The sequence below is a fragment of the Squalius cephalus genome, assembly GCF_949319135.1.
Source record: "Squalius cephalus genome assembly, chromosome: 4".
Classification (NCBI taxonomy): Eukaryota; Metazoa; Chordata; class Actinopteri; order Cypriniformes; family Leuciscidae; genus Squalius; species Squalius cephalus.
Genome location: NC_137125.1, coordinates 32,215,786 through 32,242,964, shown reverse-complemented (window position 1 = coordinate 32,242,964; position 27,179 = coordinate 32,215,786). Strand labels below are relative to the sequence as shown.

At 35.3% G+C, this 27,179-nt stretch overlaps 1 protein-coding gene and 1 long non-coding RNA gene across 5 annotated transcripts; one reads left to right on the top strand and one right to left on the bottom strand.

The window, feature by feature from the left end:
• Positions 1 to 3,120: 3,120 nt before the first annotated feature.
• On the bottom strand, positions 3,121 to 9,697 carry LOC307156652. 2 transcript variants are annotated; one of them, XR_013820759.1, is made up of 10 exons: positions 9,577 to 9,697; positions 9,129 to 9,233; positions 8,859 to 8,910; positions 8,547 to 8,720; positions 7,539 to 7,565; positions 6,608 to 6,771; positions 6,080 to 6,210; positions 4,286 to 4,351; positions 4,031 to 4,125; positions 3,125 to 3,378 (listed from the first exon to the last, which is right to left on the bottom strand). It is a non-coding gene; the product is annotated as an uncharacterized lncRNA (long non-coding RNA). The 2 variants fall into 2 exon arrangements; XR_013820758.1 differs by lacking the exon at positions 6,080 to 6,210 and having other exon boundaries at positions 3,121 to 3,378.
• A 2,139-nt stretch (positions 9,698 to 11,836) lies between these two features.
• On the top strand, positions 11,837 to 25,508 carry LOC307156719 (uncharacterized protein). 3 transcript variants are annotated; one of them, XM_079868197.1, is made up of 8 exons: positions 11,837 to 16,153; positions 16,407 to 16,510; positions 17,367 to 17,420; positions 17,572 to 17,895; positions 18,124 to 18,174; positions 18,267 to 23,104; positions 23,369 to 23,884; positions 23,994 to 25,508. In XM_079868197.1, the coding sequence occupies exons 1-6, from the start codon at positions 15,936 to 15,938 to the stop codon at positions 18,353 to 18,355; spliced, it is 840 nt and encodes a 279-aa protein (XP_079724323.1). In that variant the 5' UTR covers positions 11,837 to 15,935; the 3' UTR covers positions 18,356 to 23,104; positions 23,369 to 23,884; positions 23,994 to 25,508. The 3 variants fall into 3 exon arrangements, 1 of the variants encoding a protein (XP_079724323.1); XR_013820784.1 differs by lacking the exons at positions 11,837 to 16,153; positions 16,407 to 16,510 and having other exon boundaries at positions 16,906 to 19,421; positions 19,616 to 23,104; XR_013820785.1 differs by lacking the exons at positions 11,837 to 16,153; positions 16,407 to 16,510 and having other exon boundaries at positions 16,906 to 23,104; positions 23,369 to 23,522; positions 23,731 to 23,884.
• The last annotated feature ends 1,671 nt before the right edge of the window (positions 25,509 to 27,179 follow it).

The following is a 27,179-nucleotide window of genomic DNA, read 5'->3' as shown; positions in this document are numbered from 1 at the left end:
CTTGAAAATGTTATTCACTATCTACTGTATTTATTTATCCATGATTGCCGTAATATCGTGTGTAGTATACATTTTCATATGTTCATGTATGTCATGCAAATACATGTGACGGCTTGCAACTTTTTAAAGAAACACACAAGCAAAACTAAACACATAAATCATTATTATTTAAATATACTTTAAGTAAAACAACCTTAAAAAAGGTTGAACTATTTAAACTATTTTAAAGTAAATAGTGTAAATAAACTATGTGAGATTTATATTTAACTATGTTGTACATAAAATCCCAGATAGCAGACCGATGTCGATTCAACGTTGATTTTTAGTTGTAAAGGTTAGTATCAGTCGTCGATCAAATTTCAACGTTGAATCAACGTTCACTATTTGGTCGGTATATCAGAACGTTATTACGTTGAAAATAAAACATCGATTCAACGTTGAAATGCGGTTGATTCGTCAACATATACTGCCCCGACGCATTTGGTCGAAATCATAACGTACTTGGTGAGTTATCGATCAACTGAATAAAGAGATCATGTTTTGAAAGAATGTAACCGTGTTACCAGTGTGATCATTTTAGTTTGTGTACTAAGAGATTTAATGTAGGCTATACCAAAACGAATAATAAAAAAATAAATAACCTGTAATTATGTAAACATACTGCTCTCGCTGATATTCGTGTTTGTGTGAGTCACATCTGCAATATGCTGGCAATATGAATGATATCCAGGATCTTTTAAAGTCAATCAGTAATATGTCACTTTACTGTGGCGCAAATGCAAAAAGGGTAGCCTACAACGTCTTCTTCATTAAAGGAGAAGAAGAAATGTAGGAGAAATTAAATTTATTTTGAAATGAGAATATTATGCTATTGAGTTAATTTTGAGTTTCCAGGATTTTTCTAGGATATAGCCTTAGAAAAGAAAAGTCAGAAAAGAGAAAAATGTTAAATTTGCAGTTTCTCCCTCAGCATATAGCACAGGGTTCACCAATCTCGGTCCTGGAGGGCCGCTGTCCTGCAGAGTTTAGCTCCAACCCCAATTAAACACACCTGAACCAGCTAATCAAGGTCTCACTAGGCATAGAAACTTTCAAACAGGTGTGTTGGAGCTGGCTGGAGCTAAACTCTGCAGGACAGCGGCCCTCCAGGACCGAGATTGGTGAACCCTGATATAGCATCTATTAAACCCCATTGTAGCAGTAAAGCTTTTCTTTTTTCTGACACTTGCATATTCCATATCAACAGTGGAAAATCTTTAGTCAGAGGAAACTCTAAACAATACATTTAGGCCTACTTAGTTTACATAGTGTCCATCTCTTCTACATTAAATTAGCTGAGTTAACATAATTAGTTAATGAAATTAAGATGTTAAACATAGTTCTATATACCATTGCTTGTTCCACCACACAAACAGGACTGATTTTAAGGTTGACAATCCATTAGACCCTTCCGGAACCCAGAAACATGGACCCCCAGTGTTTTTTTTTTTTTTTACCTCATCTCAGTAATTCATCTTATGAAATAAATGTGATCTGTTGTCAAGGTTTAAGTCTGCTGTATGCAGAATGATCAAACAGGAAAACAATTTTCTGTTATGAAATTTATTTCTTTTGTGTCTCTGTGTGTGCACAGTAGCCTACTATAACTTTAAATTCTGCGATTTCTGAGAGCAGTAGGCAAGGAATCTCAAGTGACAGCTTTCATTTTTTTTGGGGGGTTTCTGAGTTGGTTGTTTAGGCCTACATCACCAAATCTAACTTTATCTTACCTGAATCACTGTCTTGTTTGCTAAAACATAGCACCTTTTTTCTAAACATGTCAGCAACGTTCCCAGAACTGGTTATTTTTGATTAACTGAGTTGCAGGAATTCAGCATAAGGGATATGTAAACGAGTTGAGATTAATAAATTGATAAAGCATGCAAACCGTTCGTCACAGCAGCCGAAAACAAGCCAAATTTGAGGTGCACAAACTTTCTACAGGCCTCCAGAGAAATCAAGTGTTTGCACAATTTAAAGATTTAAATTGTGTTAAAAATATTTACCCAAACTGATCAGTTAGTTTCACAAGCCAGAGAAAAAATTACGCCAGCATTATCAGGCAGCAGAGGGCACAATGTTGTTAGTGTTTAGTTGTAAGAATTTTCCGGGAAGGCCCCAAAAACTGCATTCAGGTCTTGATTCTTGAAGCAAATTACTAGACAACTGACAAATTGAATCCAGTTAGATTAGGCAATAGCGTTGGAAACACTTACAAGCACATTATCAATACCACCTGACGATGATTTACTATCCACATGTGCAGAATCATGTTGTGATTAGTCAGTATTTAACCACTGATACTTTAAAATTCACTTTTCCCCCCATCATCTAATAATTGTAAAATGAGTGGAATTGGTTGCAAGATTGTAGTACCACACATGGTGTCTGAAAGGCAATCTCTTTGAAAGGTCTCTCAAAAGCAAAAGACGAGACATATCCCAGCTGACATTTTAACGTCGAGTCACTGTTGAATCAACGTCAGGTGCCAGTGTTGGATAACCATTGAATTTTGTTTAGATTTTGCAAATCTAATCAACGTTGAAATAGCAACGTCTTTCCAACGTCACGTTTCTCAACATAAGTGAATTCGTCAACATTGAATCAATAGATTTTAGTTTAGATTTTGCAAATCCAATCAACGTTGAAATTTCAACATCACTATAAAGTCTTGCTTTTCAACAGTTTATTTTGTTAAACTGTTTTCACTAAAGTATTGATGTGTTCAACAGTAACAGCAAACACCTTAAAATGGATACATAAACACTAAGTTTGCGGACACAGAGTCAGCTAGGAAGAAGCCAATTGGTCAAAGCAAGACCAGGAGCCGGTTGCATAAACAAAGCCATTATGTTAAGACAGTGTCTTAAGTTCAAATATGACCCAATAGCAGTTAATCAAGGGCAGTCAGTCTTAGTTTTTGCTATCAAATTAGGCTAATCTACATTTTTATGTAAATGATTTAAAAAAGATATGAACAGTCTTAAAGAAAATAAATTGATGTCTAAGTTGTAAGACTGTCTTAGAGCTTTATGCAACCGGCCCAATAAAGATCAATAAAGAAGATCAATAAAGACATTTCACTGACGTAAGAAACATTCTTTATTACACGGCTGCAAGTGTGCCAACATTTCACACAACAATTTTACGTGTCGAACTTTAACCTTTAGAAAAACGGCCCAACCATTGGGCAACATTGAACACGGCTGGTTAAAATCTTCTCTTCTAGTTACTTCTTTCTACCACCTCTCCTATACTCCTCTGGTGCATATTTCAAGAATTTGGCCATGTATTCGTTTACTTTTGTTGTAGTTGTATCAAATGAGCTCAAGACAGTGTCTGATGAGGGGGAAAAAAACAGATCAGTATTAGCAAACGTTAACCTCTTAAAGGGGTGGTTCAGGATTTTTGACATCGGTCCTCATTCACACGTTAGCCTGGGTGTTATTTATCAGTGGAGACAGTTTTCAAAAAATTTCACCCAGTCCTTCCAGTTGCATAGTTCGCTGGTGGTCAACAGTATCCTCTAGCCTGCCATTAAAAACAGTTTTACCCACTCCACAGTACACCAAAATAAAATAAATTATAACGCCAGACTATCGATGTAAATGTCTGTTGAGAGAATAAATAATAACCGTTGATAAATAACACACAGGCTAATTTGTAAATGAGGTCCGATGTCCAAAATTCTGAACCACCCCTTTAAATTTAAATATTTTTCAAATATCAACTTCTGTGGCTTTGCCAATGTTTCAAGTATATAAATTAGTATTTATCAATGTGCAAGGTCATTGATATTCATGTGCTTGGGCGAGCAACAAAAGGCAGTTGGTAGTAACCAGTGCTGCCGGTTAGTCTAGAGCCCAGAATGGAGTATTATATATTAGAGCATGCTCTGTAGAGTCCTCCAACTAAAATGATTATTATTCTGCTTACTATATTCAATTTTTTAAAACATTGTTACAAAACTACTAGGTTAAAGCAAACTCACCACAGATTATCTTGTAGAGACGGGTCTTCATGAAGGCAACCTTCCCACTTTTTCCTCTGAGGCTCATTATGGTCATCATTTTATTTGTCATAGTTCTGCCATGGTAAAACAGATTTATATTAGAATATTATATTGCAATCGAGTTCATTATGAAAATGTAGCAGAGAGCGAGTAAGTGGGTGTGTGGGGGGAGTGCATGACAGTATATGCCAGGGAACATCACTGTAAACTAATGCAAAAAAGGAACAATGTTACTTGCGCAGCCATTGACTTCACATGGTCTGCAGCATCAATGCCTCCAAACCTCTTCAGATGTTTACTCTGAAAAGGAGCAACAAGAAATTAAAAATATAACCAGAAAAGTGGTCAGTAGAGTCCAGACCTCCACAAAGCAGGCACATGATGAGGACGAGGAGTTTGTAGTGGTCACCAAGGTGAACAAGCCAATTGTTAATGAAACTTTGCCAGCACTTTACAAGATTAATTATTTAACCCTTTTGTTGTCTTCGTTTTTTTATGGGCCTTTCACACAGGACGCGGTATGCGCGGCGCTGCGCTATAAAACCCATTCATATCAATGGCTTGCGCCGCGCAAGGATGTTTTGTTGCTGCGTCGATCAAAGCGCAAGCGCAGCGGTGCGCATCATTGGCGTGCTCACGCGCACGCCGCGGTCAAAGTTCAAAATAGTTCAACTTTTGCCGCTGCGCTCTGTGACGATTACCAGCGCGGCCAATAGAAACAGGGGATCCAAACAAGCACGGAAATCAAAATGGATGATCGTCTCATAGACAGACAGATTTACATTAAAAATAGTTGTTTTAACAGTCAGGCAACTTGTAGGTAGGCAATGTGTGTAAACAGGTTTTTAATATGTGTCCCCATATAGGTTTTTAAAACTCCGCCTACGTCATAGCGCAGCGCAAATCGCGTTGTATCTGAAGGGCAACGCTGAACCCAGCGGCAAGCCCCGCGCATACCGCGTCCTGTGTGAAAGGCCCATTAGAGCACTTGTCCTCCAGGGTACATTAGCTACAACTAGCATAACACACACCTCAGAAGTGAATGAAGCCGGAAAAGGCACTTCCTGCTGTAAAGACCCGGATGAAAACATACTGTGCACGCTCTATAGGCCCCATGCTCCTATAAGACGTGCACACCTCTTCGTCTTGTCTGTCTCTGTTGTTGTCTCTGATCAAAAGGTGAAGCTGTACTTATTAGATCAGTTTGAGTGTTTGTCTTGTACCCAATCAGCGAGAGGCATAAGAATATCTCTACAAATCTTTAGCATTGAAATTCAGGGCTTAAAGCAAGAAAAGATTTGAGGTCTGAAAAGTTGTCCAGGAGGAAATGTGCACAATGTATTGAATTAATTTAAAAGTGCTCTTTGCCTGAAATCAGGAATGGTGCCTGAGAACTTTAAGCCCTGTACATTCGCCCCATGCACATTAGAGTTGTGAAACCATGTGTCACTAGCCTGATACGCAGACCCCAATAGAGTTCCGAAGTTATGACGTCACTTTTGTAGGCCAAAACGCGGAAGTGAGTTAGCATTTTAGCACTTCCGGTTCCCTCGCCCTAAAAGTCTATGGGTTTTTTGAATGGGTTTTTGCTAAATCGCCTGAAATAAGGTCTGTGGTTAAAGCCTCTTAATATTTTCACGTTTTGATCTATGACATAAAACACACCAGTTATAACCTGCTTGGCATTTGGTAAAGAAAATGTTAACAAAATGAGTATATATGGTTTATTTAGGGAACATATATGGTTTAATTCTAATATATTATAATAAGCATTTGTTGATGCTATTGGACAATTCTCTTTAATTTCAACATATATAATACAACTATTATATTAAATTATATTATGTTATATTATATTATGTTATATTATATTTATTATAATACAACTATTATATTAAATTATATTATGCCTATTATATTAAATGTTTGGAATTTAACTGTGTTATGCTTGTTCAGAGATTATTTGTATAGTTATCTTAAATACATAGAACATTTATAACTCCTCTATCTCTCCCTAGTTTTACTTACCGAGACTCGATAAACCTTGTCCCTCATGCTGGCCCGTACAATACCGGCAAGTAAACCAGCATCTAAGCTGCACTGTTCTACATGTCCAGATTTATAGTGGTTCTCTCCTCGATCTATGGTTTTTCTAGCGTCTAAGAAAAAGGACATAAGATTGGAAAATGATACGGCCATAGCTAATGTTAGTGCTTCTGAGATGGTAAAAGCGCGTTTTTTTTTCTGGCGAATTAGCAAATGGTATGCAAACATACAATCAAACATAATACAGTGCAAGATAACCTTTAAAGTTTATTTTGGGGCACAATGATCAGGCATAATAATCTTAATCACAAAGAAAATAATATTAAGGTTTATATAAACTAACAAAATAACAAACGATTTTTAATCCAAAAAAAGATCTCAGAGAGGCACGCATAAACAAAAATAGTTTCTAACATTTTTGGAAAAAACGATAGGGCAATATTTCTCATGAAAAAGTGGATAAGTGTTCATACACAGCGCAGATCATGAGCGAAAATAAAGAAAACTTACCAGTTCTGCTCCCTCATTCTTGTCCTCCAGGTGATTCTCTAAAGCTTCGAGCTCTTCTTCAGTGTTTGCCGGCTTCACTTCATAACTTGTTCCAGCAGATGAGGTGGCAACGTGAATTGTATCCTTGATTTTGACAAGGAGCTGAAGAACTCTCTTCTGGAATTCTAGCCAAAAAAGAAGCGACCAATTATTATTTTTATGGACAGACACTCTTGGCCAGGGCTGAATGATCTGGTTTAAAAATAAAATAAAGAAGGGAAATTGCTACAGCAGGTATTACAAATGAAGTATAATTCTAAGTAGTGGGAATGATCAAGAGTTTTGCTGATATTTCTTCAATTTGCCTTGAGGACAGCCTACACCCTCTCGGTCCCTGTTTTAGAAAGTTCAGCAATCGTCTGACAACCCCTAGGGCAGACAACATGCATATTGTCCAGCACAAACGTTTGTATGCACTGCAAGCCTGCAGCGATCAAGGGTGAACAACCAGTCATCTTCTGTTCTTGCATCAATCTTCTCCTGTGACTGGTAGTTGAATACAACCCTGTTATGTAACACCAAGAGCAGCTCATCAACCAATGTGCGTGTTGCCTTATTTTTTACAGCCCATTTTGCCATATCACTTCTTAGATCACTTGATTCCTCCTCGGACAAAGTTCCAATTTCTGAATCACTTTCACCATCACTGTCTGAACATATAAAAACTAAATATTTTTAAGCCTAAATGTTTTATAAATAAAATCATTACAAATTGAAAATAAGTCATAAACATTCAATCAAATGAGGTAGGCTGTGCTCATTTTTTTTAAATATTATCTTCCACATCAACCTGTATTTACATTTTACAAAAATGTAAATGATTTTAGTTTTAAGGGTAACAGTTACTTTCCGATTCAAATAGATGGTTGGGTTAGGTATGGGGACAACTCACCGTTGAAGGACGTGTTCTTCCAAATCTCTGGAAAAGAGAAGGAAGAAGAATGAAATCTCAACCTTATTTTAAAAGTTTGTGGATGGAAAGTGTGTCAATGTACCACCATGGCCTAATGGTTAGAGAGTCAGACTTGTAACCCGAATTAATAGCCAGGGCCCATCCGTAGTTGTTGAAACATGGGTTTCCTGTTTTCAAACATTACAGGGTGTGCGCGCATACCAGAGGCAGAAAGCCAGATTGGTGAGCTACTGCAACAAACTTAAGTATTGAAGCTTTCCTTATTGTTTGTATATAACTGCTGACTCAATAAAACGTGATTTTAGTCGGATCTCATTGTCTGTCTTTAATTTTGCAGTGTTACTGTGATGTGTGAATTAATACTGTACTGTAAATCAAAGATTTGATCATGGATTATGTGGGAAGCCTTAGTAGGCTACCTCCAACTGTGCTGATTATTCATTCGGTTCACATCACGTCACTGTAGCTTTGCGCCGCCATCACGGTCTCAGTAATGCCTGCAATATGTTGTGCAGTTGGCTGCAACAACAGCTGAAAGAGGAACCCTGAACTGGTATTTTATTCTATACCAAAAGAAAAGGATAGAAGAGAGAATCATTTATTTAAAAGACTTGAAGTCTCATGTTGGTTTGTGGTTAATTATATTTCCATTATACTCTCAGTGCCCAACATTATACAGACAGATTTCGACAGATAATGTTTTTTCTTCATTTTATTTGTTGGATCTGTTTAAATGGTAAAGCACTTTATCATGGAAAGTTAGTAAGATTTGGAGTTGTTTTGAATATAACTGTCTGTTAGTTAATACTTACCTAAATCTAATAAATATTTTTCTGAAGTTCATAAAGATATTGTCTTCGTCACATGCACTTTAGATGTTATTTTGTGTGAGTAACGTTAGCTCTGCAGACACATAATCTCAGCCTTGAAATGCATATTAAAGGACTAGTTCTTCCAAAAATGATAATTCTGCCGTCATTTACTCACCTTCATGTGCAAATCCATAAGTTTACTTTCCGTGGAAGACAAAGGGACTTTTTTGAATATATAGCGTAATGGAGACTCTTCTTGTCGATGTAATGATGGTCCCGCTCTCTTTTCAGGGAGAAGTAGTTCTCACTCAGCTCTCTATATTGTCTTTCGAGTCAGGGGAAAGCTCATCTAAAGGAGAGAGAGAGAGAGAGAGAGACAGACACACACACACACACACGCACACTTTACTAAGGAAAGGCAAACACATTGTGTAACAAACTAACAGTGTCAGTTTATGAATTCATCAAAATTAGGAGTTTGGCAAACCTGCAGCTGATTCCAGATCAGGCATGACACTAGGTCTCTCATCGGGAGCTACCTACAACAAACAGCAGAGGAAGGCATATCAACATTAAAATATCAGCAAACTAGAAGCATAAACAATCTAGGCTGCTTTCGAGAGAAAACAACATATACAGGCAGGACACAGAAACTGGCAGAAAAAAAAAACTGTCAAACAAATGAGGTCAAAATATTTATGGTAAAAAATAATGGTAATGGTAAAATAATAACAACAACAACAAAAAACATACAGACCTTGACACCTTTCTAGCACTGTCTCTGGTGATGCTGATATGAGGGAAAATGGAGGTGTGCACAAGTGTGCTTGATGTCCTTGCATGTTTCTGTTCATTCTAAAACCTGTAGAAATTTCCCGCACATATTGTTAATGTATAAATAAATAAAAGTATCCTTAAAAAAAAAAAAAATGCAGGATTCCTGTAGGTTATTTTTCTAAGGAAAACAGTTTAATTCACACCTAATTAACATATATGGATGCATCTTGTACTTCTCTTACATGTTTGATTTACTTTCAATTCTTAAGATAGATTTCAAAACTGCATTTTCAAAATTATAAAGCTCCTTTAACAAAACAAATGTGCAAACGCGTTAGTCAGCTCTGGGGAAAACGCTCACAATCCCACAAATTATCATACTATGATAAAAGCATACATTTCCACATATTATTCCATATACTACTTACCTCTCTCAACCATTTGTACATCAAAACAGAATGCTGCCAGCCACCATAAAGGATGCCACGCGTTGATAGTAAACTCGTGTCTGTGACTCGCATGGTTCTTCGCTTGTATGCATGCTTATTGGTAACTCGCATATGATCGCCACCTATGGGTTGTTGAATATGTATTATGTTATGTATGTTTCCCTTCCAGGTAACCCAACACTGACTGCACAACCGATTCATTTTAATTGTTAATTAATTTTGTAAATCTAGCTTAGTTAACATATTTATATTCTAAAGTTTATATATAATTATATTTATTAAATTATTGTGGTATATCACTTTCTTGACAAGGTAACGCAAGGTATCATTATAAAAATGTACATTAAAAAAAAAATTAAAAAAATAATATACATTTGTGAGCGTGCCAAGCCCGCGAAACCTGGCAGCGGGCATATATAAGAAGGGGTTGTGACCACCGCGCGCAGAACCCGGTTTTCATTCCAAGTGGACATCCATATTCAACTACATTTCTGAGGTAAAGTACTTTTTACTTAACCGATGTAGGTAAATTACTTTTAAAACATACAAACCCCATACAAAGGTAAATGACACTTAAAACTTTGAAGAAAGTAAATAATAAAATCTAATTATAGCACATAGGCTACTGTAGGCCCCTACTCAGGGTATACAGATAAGTAAGTAAGATAAATAACGGCCGCTTTCACCTAATAAACATTTTTAATTGTCACAAAATGTATTAACTGTGTTTTCCAGTAAATGTACCACTACTTTTCACATAAACAATGGTTTTCCGGTTGTTTTCCCGTCCGCTATAAATGCCGTTACGTCTGTGACGTCATTTGGGATAGAGAAAATCCGCTCATATTGAAATTTACTTTTTTGAGTTTTTTTTTTTTTTTGTCTGTGATGTTATCGTTACTGTAAAATAAATCAATTATACAATTATTAATAATACTATCTTCACGTTGTATGGAAAGCGCGTTATTGTGGCTTGGCTGCGAGCGCTGGTGGTGTACGCGCAGCGCTCACGCGCTTGCAGCCAAGCCTATGAGAGCGAGAGACGTGCATGGCTTATAAAGATGAGGTCAGATTTGCCATCCGTCTGTCTGTCATATTATTAATACCACTACATCTAATAATATTTATAAATATAAACATTGTTAAATAAATATTGTTTTATTAATAACAATAATTATTATTGTATTTTATTAATAATACATTAATAATAATATTTTATTTAAATTATTATTGTCACCGTGTTAATAATATTATTATTTTCTTTTTTTCAGTATATATTGCAGTCTGATTATTGTAAGTGATAAATCTAGCAGTCATCCAGATTAGTCAAAAATCATTGCATTAATTCGTACAGATATCTCTCTCTCATATTCAGACATGTTTCTTCTTTCTCTTCCCTTTCCTTGTGTCAACAGCAGCTACAACACCCCCAAAGGCTCTTTTAAGAGCCCTAGCACACAGCGACTTTGTATTTTGTAAGTATGTTTTGAATGCCTACCAGATATTTAAGTTATAAGTCAGATACTGGCCTGACTCATATAGATTTCATGATTCAATTTGATTCACAAGCTCATGCAGTTTCTGATCTCTTTTTCGATTCATGATACAAATGCATTCACCTAAACCAACCCAATGATTATCTTTTTTTATTTATTAGATTTTACATCGTTCCTCCTGCCCTCCTCCATTATCATACATCAGAGTCACCAGTAATGCCTTTACAAATTAAACGGATATCTTAGAAAACAATCTACTGTAGCATTATTTCCGATTTAAAATGTTCACAATGATCATTAATGAATAAACAATCCATGTCAATTCATACAGTATGCAGTGTCTGACTACTAATGTTTTTGTTTTTTTAAACTTTGTTTATGTGTCATCAGCAGCACCCCAACTCTCAACTACTGTCAACCCAACGACTCTTTTGGCATCTTTGGCTTTTTTTCTTGTGAGTATATTTTTTGACTGAGTATCAGATACTTTTAGTATTTGTATTTAGTTCAAACAGATACATCATGCAGCAATAATAATTTGTCTTAAGGATTTAAATAACTTGTTTTTTATAATTATAGTATATTATTATATTATACAATTTTATATACATATTCATTTTTTTTATTCAAAAATTAATTAATTTAATTAATTAGCAATAAATCATATTGATGTTTATTTGATTTTATTTACTGATTTTTAAACAAATATTTGCAATAGGCTTGCCACGATATAATACCGGTTATGAGGAACAAAATCGACAGAGATGGGAGCAAGTAACGCATGTTAAAGTCAAAACAAAAGTCCTTACTATCAAGTCTCAAGTCCCAGTGTACAAAAAATGCAGTTCCTGCTAAGGATCAAGTCAAGTCACAGTACCAATAAGTTTGCGGGCACTTCCGAGCTTATGTTTGTTTATATTATTTAATGTGCTTATTTTGCTTGCAATTTTGCAAATGAAAGGTTTGTTGTATTCTTCATACAGCACTAAATAAGTGTCTTTATACAATTAAAATAATGTATATTGTGGGAAATACACTTGTCCCTTCATTTTATGTCTAAACGTCTGGAAACTTGACCTATGTCTTCAATATTGGGATATAAAAAAGTTACATATTTAATTATAATCGTCACACAACTTTATCCGTAAACATGTTTTATTAAACTGTATTGTCAGTACCCTACATTAAAAATTAATTCAGGCTTTTGTTTGTCATTAAAAATAATGGAGACCGATTAAAAAAAAGTTTTACAAGTGATTTCTTATACTTTTGCTCCATCTAATGGACAAAATGAGTACTATAGACTTAATACGGCTAATAGTTTGTAATTATAATTATTATAATATTGCTGTTAGCCCAAACAGAACAAAACAAGTTGAGATAAATAAAGATATTAAATATAAAAATTTAATAAAAAATGATTGGCAGCATTTTTAATCTAATCTTTTGGATATATATCAGGTACAGTACATGCGTGTTTTTTCTCTAAAAAAAAGACAAACAAAGGAAAAAGGTTTGACATTAATTGCACTGAACTACACAATATTAACAATTATTTTTATCTATCTCTTATTTTTGTTTTTCAGGAGCATTTTCCAAAATCATCATTTTTATCAAACAATAACAATATACCTGTACATATAAATCTTTATATAACCAAATACATAATATATAATACTGACAATAACACACACATACCACAATGTCTTACTGGACTAAAAGGAGAAAGACTATGGCCAGTGTACAAGAGATAGAAAGAGATATTTTAGATGAATACAAAACACAAACTGAAAACACTGAGGAATCTGTTCATGGTCACAAATGTCAAGACTCTGAAAGTATAGATCTCACATCTTCTTGTAATATAGTTTCCTCTCTTTTGTCCCCACATGAGAACTCATGTGATCTGGAAAAAAACACAGATGCTGATTTCTTCTGTGATTCTGACAATCTCTCTGATCCTGGTAGTATCCAATCAAATGAATCTGATAGCAGTAGCAACAATTCACTTAATCAGTTGCAAACTAAACTGCAAACATGGGCAGCATCTTTTTTCATCCCTCTAGTAGCTCTAACAGCACTATTGGCAATCCTAAGATCAGAATTTCCTGATTTGCCCAAGGATGCAAGGACTCTTCTTGGTACACAGACAAAGGTACCCGTAGTAAAGATTTGCAATGGTGAATATTACCATTTTGGACTGGTAAATGGCTTGCAAAACATATTAGGTAGGATCTCCAATATTGCTGAAAATTTAAAAACTCTTGCTTTGCAGTTTAACATTGATGGCATCCCCCTGTTTAAAAGCTCCAGAACACAATTTTGGCCAATTCTTGCAACAGTTGACTGTGATGAAACACGATCTCCATTTGTAGTTGGTTTGTTCTGTGGCAGTAGTAAACCGAGCTCACTCAGGGAGTATTTGAAAGATTTTATTGCCGAATTAAAATTTGTTTTGCAAGAAGGCATTGTAAAGAATGGTACTCATTTTAAAGTTGTTGTCTCCTCCTTTATTTGCGATGCCCCTGCACGAGCATTCATCAAAAATGTCAAGTCTCACAATGGCTATTTTGGTTGTGACAAATGTTCCCAGACTGGAGTATGGTGTAATAAAATGACATATCCTGAAACAGATGCTCCACTGCGTACTGACATGGATTATGAAATGATGACAAATGAAGAACACCATTTGAACAGTAGTTTAAGCCCTTTACACGAACTAGTAAAAATGGTAACCCAATTCCCGTTAGACTACATGCACACCTGCTGTCTTGGAGTAATGAGGAGGTTAATTCAAATGTGGATGAAAGGGAAAAAGCTTAGAACAAGGTTGTCATCACAGCGTATAGCAGAGATTTCTGACAGACTTGTTGCTCTCCGTTCTTTTATGCCTCAAGAGTTTGCCAGGAAACCTCGTTCTTTGACAGATGTGGATAGATGGAAGGCCACAGAGTTCCGCCAGTTCATGATATACACTGGTCCCGTTGTGTTAAAAGGATGTGTTGAATCCGCAATTTATGACAACTTTCTTCTCTTTTCTATTGGCATGTTTCTGCTGCTTAGTCCCGGCCTCTCTGATTCAATGATTGAATTTGCTAAAAAGGCTCTGTTGTCATTTGTAACACATTACATCAGATTGTATGGCACAGACGAAGTAGTTTTCAATGTCCACCAGGTTATCCATCTTGCAGACGAGTATAAAGCATTCGGCCCTCTTGATAATATAGCGGCATTTCCATATGAAAATTACCTGGGTGAACTGAAACGATTGGTTAGAAAACCAGATTGTCCTTTACAGCAGGTTGTCAAAAGACTTTCAGAAATGCTTCCAAAAGAATCTCATCAATCTAATCTGTCATCAAGTTCAAAAGAGCTAAAAAAGGTGCATTTCTCAGATTTTGTTTTGTCACCCAAACAAGGAGACAACTGTATCAAAATCGACACAGACATAGCCATAATTAAGGATATAATCAAACAGAATGAAAGCGTTCATATAGTGTGTCAGAGGTTCCAAAAAACAGAATCATTTTACACTTATCCATGCGACTCCTCTGCACTTGGATGTTATAGAGTCTCTGTCTTGCAAGAAAAGACTGAAATAGTACCTTTGTCCAGTGTAAAACACAAGTACGTACTTCTTCCTGAAAATGATAATGGGTTTTTTGCAATACCCCTTCTCCATTGCAGATAGTGTTTGTTCAGCAGAGTGAGCACAGATGTAGTGTCAGGCTTTTGGAAATTATTTTAAATTTAAATAAACATAAAATATTGAAAAAGTTGAAATAAATCCTATAGGGTTATAGGATTCTATCATCATTTACTCACTCTCATGCTCCAAACCCATACGACTTTTGTTCATCTTCATAACACATATTAAGATATTTTTTTAACGAAATCTGAGAGATTTGGGTCACTCCATTGACAGTCCAGATAACCAAATCTTTCTAGATCCAAAAATGTCATAACATAGATTACACCTCTCAATTCAATTTGTGTTTGTAAAAGTAACTTCAAACACACTGGAACAATCCTCATTGGTGGGTTACGCACAAATACAAGCACTTGGGTGTATGCAATGCACTGTACATCTGTTTTAATCAATGTCTATTATGGCTAAATTAAATCTGTCCATCATATATAGCATTTAAGTCTTTTCAGAAGACTTAGATTAAACCTCTTGATTCATACTGATTCGTTTTTAATAGTACGATGACATTTTTTGATCTAGAAAGTTTTGGTTATCTGTACTGTCATTGGAGTGACCAAAATCTCTCAAATTTCATTAAAAAATATCTAAATATGTGTTTCTAAGATGAAAGTGAGTAAATCATGACAAGATTTTCGGGTAAACCCTTTGAAAGTTTGTTGAGGTGAGGTGACATTGTGAGAGAAGGGAATATCACTCATTTTCTTCCTGCTCATTAAAATAAAAAGATACTTTAATTTAACACACCCACTCTTTCTGTTATTTTCACTGCATACAAATAAGTACATTGCATTACATACAAATAAATTAATTCATGCCTGACTTACTCCACTGTGATTGGTATGGGTAAGGGAGCTGAACACGCAGCAACCCAGAACTAATCACAGCTGGGGTCAACATTTCTCAAATTTCTTATCTTTCCCAGACAATAATGGATAAAGTGAATCAGTATACATTAATAGAATTTCCTGACAAAAGCACAGATGTTGTCCCAGACAATTGGCTTTTTGGACAAAAGTGCTACTGGCCAAAATACACTCAAGAAAAATTAAAGGTGGCAGTAAAGAGACAAGAGCCTGTACAAGCTGGATGGAAACTATTTGAGCCTGTGCGATTGCTTAAAAAGTGTGGTAAGAATGTTTTTCTTTTTTTTTATATTATTTATTTTATTATCTCAATGCACTGATAACTATACATGCTTTGCTCAATCGTATATATTATTTATATCTATATTACTAGAAACACTAGAAAAAGCACAGAAGATGCTTAAAAAGTATGTGGACTGTGATATCCACACGTCGGAAATAACTTCTGACGAAGAGGGCCATAATGAAAGAATAAAAAGAAAGAAAAGGTAATTTAAGGTTTAATGATAATAAATATCAAAGACTTTTATAGGTGTTGTCGGTAACGCTTTAGATTACAGCCCGGAAAGTACTGCGGAATTAAGACAAATTTACAGCGTATATACTTACTTTATAGGTCCACTATAATTACCGAAAGTTACATTGTAAAATCGCTTTAATTACGCAGTACTTTCCGGGCTGTAATCTAAAGCGTTACCGTGTTGTCTTATTGAGAAATAATTTTACTGTTTCCCTTTACAGGCCTAATCCACGCTTCCTAAACTTCACAGAGAATGATTCTGACCAGGATGTTAATGCACCAAAAAAATCACGGCTCCCAGCTGCCCCCGTAATTGACATTCCAGGTATTATGGAAGTCTAATTAAACTGTTTTTGTAGTTAATTTTAAGAAAAAACTCTTCATGATCATATGTCCCTGAATTTCAAGGCGATTCAAATCTTTAAAAAAAAAAAAAAAAAAACTTTAAAAGTAAATTCCCATTGAATTTAATTTGAAATGCACTGAACCTGTCATAAAATTGGATGGACATATACAGTATATATGGGTTTGTGAAATGGAGCGGCCTTACGGGATGCTGGTCAGGGGCTGTAGCCGACACTGGATGCTGGTCAGGGGCTGTAGCCGACACTGGATGCTGGTCAGGGGCTGTAGCCGACACTGGATGCTGGTCAGGGGCTGTAGCCGACACTGGATGCTGGTCAGGGGCTGTAGCCGACACTGGATGCTGGTCAGGGGCTGTAGCGGTCACTGGATGCTGGTCAGGGGCTGTAGCGGTCACTGGATGCTGGTCAGGGGCTGTAGCCGACACTGGATGCTGGTCAGGGGCTGTAGCGGTCACTGGATGCTGGTCAGGGGCTGTAGCGGTCACTGGATGCTGGTCAGGGGCTGTAGCCGACACTGGATGCTGGTCAGGGGCTGGAGCCCCTGTAAAAAACTCACAGTAAATGATGAGCAGCTCAGCATAGTCTATATATTGGGCCAGAGAAAACTGTATTCTTTTCTCAGGCATCCTTGAACGAACGGTTAATTTAACCCGTTTCGAAGTGTCCTTAACAGCAACATCATTGAAATCCACTAATTGAGAAAGTTCACAAAAGTCCGCCTTTATTGATTATCAAACATGACTGAATGAATTCAAAGCACACAATTGTATTACGCAAAACCCTGCTGTTAATTTAACTTGATCATAATTATTTCAGAAAGTCACATGATCTTTGAGACCAGTCCAGCTGTCTCAAGCCTCTATTCACTAGGTATGTGTTGCAATGTTATTCTTTAAAAAAAATGTTTTGCCTCTTTTACATTGTATCACAGCTGTTATAATTGCACTTCCAGATCCACAAATCCTGTAATATCCTTTTAGAAATTTATTTAGTCTATAAATAAACTGCACATTTTTCTCAGAAAATCCACACAGGGTACACCAGGGCGGACACCAGGGATCACACCAAAACACGAACACCGAAGCACACCTGGACACACACTACGGCGGACACCAGGGATCACACCAAAACACACACAACGTAGGACTCCTGGGGACACACTACGACAGACACCAGGGATCACACCAAAACACGAACAACGGAGGACACCTGGGCACACACTACGACGGACACCAGGGATCACACCAAAACACGAACAACGGAGGACACCTGGGCACACACTACGGCGGACACCAAGACGCAAACCACGGAGCACACCGGGGCACACTGACTGAACTGGTCAATGGTAATGATCAAAGCTATTTTTTCTATTTTGAAAACAGTTATTTGAAACTTTTTATTAGACCATTAAGTTTCCTAGGGGGGAGATTTATGTTGATTTTATGTTCTTTCTTAATTTTGGAAGACATTATTCTTTTAGGTGGGACTTACAGGCTAAATGTAGGCTACTTATTCACTATAAATGTTGACATCCATCCTAACTTTTCCTGCAATGTCACTTTTTTTTTTAAAGAGAGATACATGAACCACAACTCCAGTCCGACTGTCTCAGACATCTTTTCAGGTGATTCTTCAAACTGCTAACCTCTTTAAGACTAATTGTTTTACAGGTGAGTTTTAAGTGTATGAAAAAAACTGTTGTGTTGTTTTCTTCAGAAAATCCAAGTAGAGCACAACAAACACAGAATGAACATACCAACGGTAATAAATCAAAAACAAAAATTCCATTCCAATTTAAACAGTAAACCTGTTCTGCTGATGGTGATTATTAATGAACTAGTAGAGTTTCTCTCTCTTAATACAAATAAAGTATTAATATATTTATTTACTTTATTTGTAGAGTTGTCTCCTTTCAAGAGGAATGTGTTAAAAGCTCTCCTGGAAATTAAGGCAGAGCTGAAAGAGCAGAGGGCAATGATCCAAAAATTACAGGGAGTCCCTCTACCTCAACCAGAAATAGGATGCAGCTTAGGTTTACCTTTACAGTCTCTAGAAGATTTTGATGCTTTGGAGAGGTTGGACGAGACAGAAAAAAACAGATTGGTAAATCTTGTAATGCAATTACACTTAACCTACGCTGTTTGGGAAATATGGAATTTGATTTAATATCCAGGTCTTGATAAGTATGGAAAAAAGAAAACAAAGATTATTGTTTCCAGACGATTGCCCATATTCAGTTTTCATTAAAACAGAAACCATTAGAGATGACTGTACTATACCAAACATAATGCTGAAAATAATGCTGTAGAAACATTTACACTGATATGGTTACTGTAGACTTTGTCAGTTTGAACGAGTCAGGCCATTCTCTGTTGATCTCTCACCTATAGAACTTCACTGGATGTTTTAATTTTTTGGCACCAATCTGAGTAAATGCTAGAGACACTTGTCTGTAAAAATCCCAGGAAATCCACAGAAATAGAAATACTCAAACTAGCATTTGACACCGGAAGCAATCATTTATGTTTGCAAAAAAACAAAACACACACACACAAACACACACACGCACGCACGCACACACGCACACACACACACACACAAACACAGTCTAGAGTCTGTGGATGGAAATACTTTGATGAGAGATTCACAGAGAATGGCAAAAAAAATTGGGAAATGGGAATTAATGTGAACACTGATCTCTTTTTTATTAGTTTTTCCAGCTGTCACTTCTGGGTGGTCATAAACTGGAAGACACAGTAAGGAAAATGTTGAGCCACATTTTGACAAACAATCTGGCTTCATCATTTAACTGGGCAGGACGTGGACAAAAGAGGAGCTTCGAGACCTCAAATCTCTCGAAGATAATGTTCCGTAAGTAATAGACTAACTACTAAAAGAGCTTTTCACACTATCTTTGTTTAACAGTTTTGCCAAATCATTTAGGAAACTCCCCTGCAGTCAATAATTGTATCTCTTAAAACTCATCTTTGATCACCAAAAAGAAAAGGCAAAAGTCAAAGCCCTATGCTGCAATGCGAGTTTAATTTTGTTCCATAATGTTTCAGGTGCATTGAGAAGTACAGCACAAGGTAAAGAGGCTTCCAAGGCAGACTTTTCTGAGGCAGTCAAAAAATGGTTGCGTTACGCTCCAGACAGAGATGGTGGCAGTGGCAGAAGATCATCTGTTATTTAATTGTTAATTTTTTTGTGTCAATCTAAATTAATTACAGTTATTATTATATAGTATATAGTATTGTTATATAGTTTAGGTAATAATTTGTGTATCTAATATCTGTAATTACGGTGACGCATTGCTGCCACTTACATAATATTATTTTTTCCCCTCAATTATGTCGTAATAACGAGATCTTATGTCGTTTTAACGACATCTTTTCTCGTAATAACGAGATCTTATGTCGTTAAAACGACATCTTTTTCTCGTAATAACGAGATGTTATGTCATTAAAACGACATCTTTTTCTCGTAATAACGAGATGTTATGTCGTTAAAACGACATCTTTTTCTCGTAATAACGAGATGTTATGTCGTTAAAACGACATCTTTTTTTGCCCTTTTTTTGCCCTTATAAGGACATGTGTAGTCATGTACAAAATATGCATTTATCCACATAAAATTGATCACACGTTCAAAAAGCTTAAGCAAATAGTAGCAGCCCCCAATCATGCAAAATTAATCAATAAGGCCCTTTTTTGAAAATATATTTTAAATAGGCCTATAAGTTTTTTTATATATATATTATATAAGATTTATTTTTGTTAATAGGCTATATCTTCATTCATTACCTAGAGATATAATTAACCAAAAAGTAGTCAAAACACATCTAACAGAAAATTTTACAACATTGTGTTCTTATTTTGTTTAATTAACGAAATGTCAATCTTCGTCTTTATAACAGAAGATACAATACAATACAAAAATCTTCTAGATACAGCCTACAATCTTCACATGTATAATGGATTGTCACCTTAAACAGTCCTTTGTGTGGTGGAATAAGCAATGATATATATAAATATATGGTTAGTATCTTAATTTAAATTTAAATTTTATTTTATTATTTTATTAGTTTATTAATTATGCTAACTCAACTAATTAAATGTGAAGAGCTGGATACTAGTTACTAATGAAATAATGTCAGATATTAAATGTAGGCTATTGATTAGAGTTGCCATAGACTAAAGGATTTTTCTAGACTAGTAGTCATTCATTTAAGCAATTAGAACTAATCGCACGTTTATATTCAATGCTGGGTGCATGTACGCTATAGCCTATATTCCGCGCTCAAGCGCATGCATAAAACTTGCCGCAAAGCGCCGGCAAAAGTATGCTAATGATATGATAAATGTATCTGAAAAAAAAATAACGAAGCATTTTAATTGTTTATTAATGAACTATTATTTTCTAAATCAGTGTAGGCTGCCTGCATACGTATCTCCATACATCTCCGCTGTAATGTATGAGCCTTTCATACGGACAGGATTACATAATCAGATGGTAGTCTATAGCCTACCGTATATGCTTTCGATTGGATTTTTTTTCGTTGGTGGACATTTTTTTGTATAAACTTTATAGTTATATTTCTCATGTTTGTGACTGTGAGGCTTGTCTATACACTGTTTTCCAGTTCATTTTTGAGGCGCGCTCCAATTCACAGAGATCATGAAAGCGTGCCCTGTTCGTTTTATTTTATTTTACAAAAGCACACCGTTTTCTTGTTGTTGTGAGTTTACCCAAATAAAAGTAGTTGCGACTTATGTATTATTATTTTCTGTATGACCAGAAATGGAGTATTTTAAGTTGTTTCCACTGTTGATGGGAAAATGCGAGTGATGCCACCGGCGCCTCCATCCATGTCATATTGCGCGCTCCACACTCCGCACAAACACTTGGATATGCGCTTCATAACAGCAAACATTTATCTAGGTTAACGTTAGAGCGAGCGGCCATGCCAGACGGATAATCCTCTTCATGTTTAACTAATCAAATTCTGTTGCATTTTATTGCGCCAGTTTGAAAAGGGCGGCTGAAACACTTAGCCTATACAGATAAATGCCCAACGCTGGTGTTTTTCTTTAAACAAATTCGTTTAGGCTTTAAAATAAATATTGTTTATGGGCTAATTAATGCCACAATAATTTGTTTATTTTATTGGCTACTTGTATTTTTCATTTTTGTTTTGCATTGAATACCATTGAATATTTGCATTGAATGCATTGAATATTTGCTGTGCACCGCAATGCCATCCTCCCATAGAAAGACACGTTAAGAGCCACCTATTTTCTTTATAATAAAGGGTTTCTGTGGAAGGACAACATATTCTTTATTACTGAAGCTTTTTCTTTATTATAAGGGTGTATTATTCCATTAAAAAAGTACTGTTTATAAGGTGACAATCCGTTATACATCTTGAAGATTTTTGTATTGTATTGTAGGCTATCTTCTGTTATAAAGACGAAGATTGACATTTCGTTAATTAAACAAAATAAGAACACAATGTTGTAAAAAATAAACAACTTAGGCTATGTTCTGTTAGATGTGTTTTGACTACTTTTTGTTTAATTATATCTCTATGTAATGAAGATGAAGATATAGCCTATTAACAAAAATAAATCTTATTAGGCCTATATAATATATCATATTAAAAAAAACATATAAAATATAAAAAAGCCTATATAAAATATATTTTCAAAAAAGGGCCTCATTGATTAATTTCATGATTGGGGGCTGCTACTATTTGCTTAAGCTTTTTGAACGTGTGATAAAGGCGCGATAGGCTGTCAATTTTATGTGGATAAAGGCATATTTTGTACATGACTACACATGTCCTTATAAGGGCAAAAAAGATGTCGTTTTAACGACATAACATCTCGTTATTACGAGAAAAATATGTCGTTTTAACGACATAAGATCTCGTTATTACGAGAAAAAGATGTCGTTTTAACGACATAAGATCTCGTTATTACGAGAAAAGATGTCGTTTTAACGACATAAGATCTCGTTATTACGAGAAAAAGATGTCGTTTTAACGACATAAGATCTCGTTATTACGACATAATTGGGGGAAAAAAATAATATGTATGTGGCAGCAATGCGTCACCGTATGTAATAACTAATCTGTATAGGCCAACATGTTTCTCAATTGTTAAAATACTGATAAATTGTGTATACTTTGAGTTGTTAAATTAATTATAAGTATATTATATGTTTATTGAAATTATATTAAAAATATTATATGTAATATTACAGTATAACACTCTTGGCTTTTTACTGAAATATTTAAGGTTTAAACATTTTTAAATTACCCCAGGCTGTTTCAGTGAGAAAAGTTCTATAGGGTAAATAATCAACTAAATGAGGTAGGCTACAAATATAATGTTACATTGCTTGTAGTTATAATTGTTTGAACTATTATGCTAACAGATATTGTGGTCAACAATATATTTTATTTATTCATTTTATTTCTCTAGGTCTATTTTTAGGTATTTGCCAGCAATGAGACTGACACCATACAGCAGAGTTATTCGTTCCACTTAAAGGTATTTATGCATGCATGTATATCTATACTTGTTTACTTATTAATGCTAAATGGTTCAGGGGCTCAACAACTTTAGGCATGCAAGTTTTTTTTAAACAAAAATCTCATTTTAACCCACTACCTATTATACATGCATAGCAGCAAATATAAATAACGACAAAAGCAATAGCCTACTTTGTGTGAAAAAACAACAACTTTTCAACCATTGTGGTTTACCTGACCGTTTTTTCTTTGTGAGGAAAAACTGTGTCTTTGTACTTTGCAGGATTTATAGGTTGATTATATCTCAAAAGCTCATCACTCACTTGACCAGTGGATTTGGATTTCAGCCGTGCAGGTCGTAGGAATAGACGAGATGGTGGAAGACAACTGAGAGTTCGTAGGAAGCGTCATAGGAAGCATAGGAACTCGAACTTGAGGTAGGCTATTCTAGACAAAACATACACATTTTTTTTAAACAAAAATCTCATTTTAACCCACTACATATTATACATGCATAGCAGCAAATATAAATAACGACAAAAGCAATAGCCTACTTTGTGTGAAAAAACAACAACTTTTCAACCGTTGTGGTTTACCTGACCGTTTTTTCTTTGTGAGGAAAAACTGTGTCTTTGTACTTTGCAGGATTTATAGGTTGATTATATCTCGAAAGCTCATCACTCACTTGACCAGTGGATTTGGATTTCAGCCGTGCAGGTCGTAGGAATAGACGAGATGGTGGAAGACAACTGAGAGTTCGTAGGAAGCGTCATAGGAAGCATAGGAACTCGAACTTGAGGTAGGCTATTCTAGACAAAACATACACGCTGATTGGTCGTTCTTAAATGAGCGCGGGCTGAATGAACCAATGACGCTTATCTATTTTTATTTTATTTGATATTCTCCAGCTGAATGCAGATCTCCAGATGCTGACCTGGAACTACAGATGTAGCCTACTACTGTACACCACACCAACCTCTCTGCTTTTGCAGATGGCTTATTACTATCATGTTAAGGTATTATAATAGCAAAACTGAGCACCTGTGACAGTTTTTTTTTTTTTTTTTTTTTTGGAATTGCAAACTTTTTTCTCTTTTTGTCTCCAACAACACAAGTTACACCTTTTTGGACAAATTTTGCATATATAGATTGCTTGGAATACAAACAATATTGCATGTCCGATTGAAATGCGAAAAGATTTAGCAAGTGTGAACTGCAAAAAAAACAAAAACAAAAATACATTAAATACGAATTTTACAAATCCGTTTGTGGTTCCTACTCGAATCGCATTTCTCAAAATCTTCTGAGTCTGACTGCTCTGGCCTTAGCTCTCTACGTGCAAGATTACGGAAATCCCAAAAATGCACTTAACATTAACGCGCGAGAACACTACGTGCTACTTAAGAGTCGCTGTCCATTTGCGAAGTCCTGAAAATGATATAATCGTATCCGTGAACGTTTAACCTAATAATCGTCATCAGATGTGTATTAGCAATCAAGACAAGTGTATATAAAGCACTACATGATTTACTATTACTCCAGAGCACTCGTAGATCTACGATGATTTACGATGATTTTGCGAAACAGACATATTAGTAATATATTAAAGGATTAGTTCAGTTTCAAAAAAAAAATTCCTGACAATTTACTCACCCCCATGTCATCCAAGATGTCCATGTCTTTCTTTCAAGGTTTTTGAGGAAAACATTACAGGATTTCTCACCATATAATGGAGCAAATGTTATACCACGTACTGGACATTGAAGTACGCCACCCACGTACTAAGTATTTATTCACGTGAAATTTCTCGGTACTAACAACACATATGAGATCATTAAACGACAAATTAAACCCAATGTACTAATCGATTGCTGTACACGGTATTTAATTATTATTTGTTATTTAACACATATATCTACAAACTCCACTGTCAACGGTTTTGCTATAATAATACATCATAGGCTATAATACTGTATGTAATTATAAATGTCAAGGACATTTTGTACATTGAATTGCATTTGGTTGAGGCTTAGAAAGAATGCCTGAATGTGGAATGTCTGTGTATTTTGAGTGTAAATGCTTTTTTCTATATTACTCTTAGGGTTTGTATACAGAAGATTTAAAAATGTATTTGTAAATGTATATTTTGTATAAATAATAAAGCAATGTTAACTGAATGTGACGTGTGTTTAATAAATGATTACCTATACAGACTAATTTATCAAATAAGTGATAGATTTTTAAAACAAGTAGAAAATGTGTTTATAATAACGCAATTTACACAATTGAAATCAACATCCTTTTAACGTTAGGTAAGCAAACCAATTAGATCGATTTTATGTTGATTCTATAACGTAATTTCAACAACTTGAAATCAACATCGTTTCAACGTTAGGAAAGCAAACCAATTGCGTTGATTTTCCGTTAGTTTTGAATGGCGTGTCTGACGTTGATTCAACGTTAATTCGATGAGCAAAGTGATGCCGGATCAACGTCGGAGATCAACGTTGTTTCGATGTCACGAGAAACGTCGTTTCCACGTTGATTCAATGTCAGTTTGCTATCTGGGAATCGATCTCCTCTCAGGGAATCAAAAGAAAACCGGTTTTTCCAGTTTTCACCAGCGTGTGGGCGGGGTTTTAATCCCTTGCAGTTCCTTTGTTTAAATGCTATTTAAGCAAATATACTATACATACGCTTTAAGTTATTTCAAATTAATGTTTATAGCTTAATTTGTTGATATCGCGTAACTTAATTTGACATATGTTGATATAACCAACTGACATTGTAGATTCCATTGCATGCCAGGAAGAGGCTTATGCTTTGTTTTAAGTAATGAGCATTTACTATAATATAGCCGCACTCAAGCGCACGACCGCACGCATAAAGCTTGCCACAAAGAACCGGTAAAAGTAATGATTATGAATGCGTCTAAATGTGTCTAAATACACTGTAAATGTGAATGTGCATTACACGCTGAGTTTCGGTTCATTTATGAGATATCGCCGGCGCCGGTGTCGTGATTGTCTGCTATATTTACTTCTTAAATCCAGGCAATTGGTTCACGAAACATTGATTAAAATTAAGACATAATTAATACAAAACGAAATTCGATTTAAAGAAAGGCAGCTGTTCTGTTTAAGGTCTCTGTGAAAGTTTTAAAGCAGTCTTTTAGTGCCGCTTTTAGAGCGCTCACGTCCATAACCGTAAACTGACACGTTGTTTTTTCCCTCATAAATGCGAACACGAAAATTAAAATAAAATGAATATTATATATTTTTTTTTTTGTGTCAGACAATGATTACAAAAATTTTCTCTCATATTGCTCCTCATAACCACTGAAAACGGTCAACGGAAGTTAAAAGTGGTGGGTACAAAATGACTCATGGCGAAATCTGGTGGGTACACGTACACTGTCTTTGTATCTCTTTAGAATATTGCTTTTAGAAAAACTTTTAGTTTTTTTACTTTTACTTTTAGAAAAAAACGACATAATTATGAATCAAATTATTATGAACAAGTAATGAAACTGTGTCAAAATTCGACAACACAAATAATGATCAAAAAGCGATATAACGCACATCTCAGATTAAATTAATTATATAAAAAACAGGGAACATTTTGTAAAAGCAAAACTGAACAAAATGCATACTTAAAATAATTGTATTAGGCTATGTGTTACCGAATATTTAATACCACTTCCCCATAATGTTGTAATTATTTTTTAAAAACAACATCTGTCAAACTGTCAATCAGATACCTCTTATCTGGTCATTTTTATTTTATTTTAGAAGTCATAACTGTTGATCACCCTTTGTATGGAATTTGTGAATATGAATATTTAGAAGATTTACAAACTGTCGGCAAGACCTCAAACCAACCCCGGACATTCTGAGACTAACGTGGAAAAATCTTTATGCTTAATGCATTAAGACAGTTCAATTAAAATATTTATTAATAATGTAATGGCAAATCAGATGCGCCCAAAATATAAATGCTACGCGTTGTGCTGCAACATTACCTCACAAGAAATATCTGCACAAGAACAATCACACAAGAAATATTTTCACGAATTAAGAATCTGGGTAAGTCGC

Excerpts from the sequence above, each read along its gene's own strand:
- LOC307156719 (XM_079868197.1), top strand. The coding sequence starts at position 15,936 with ATGTTTTTCTTTTTTTTTATATTATTTATTTTATTATCTCAATGCACT. Across the intron at positions 16,511-17,366 it reads CCCCGTAATTGACATTCCAG|AAAGTCACATGATCTTTGAG; the intron begins GTATTATGGAAG and ends TAATTATTTCAG. Across the intron at positions 18,175-18,266 it reads TGTCTCAGACATCTTTTCAG|AAAATCCAAGTAGAGCACAA; the intron begins GTGATTCTTCAA and ends TGTTTTCTTCAG.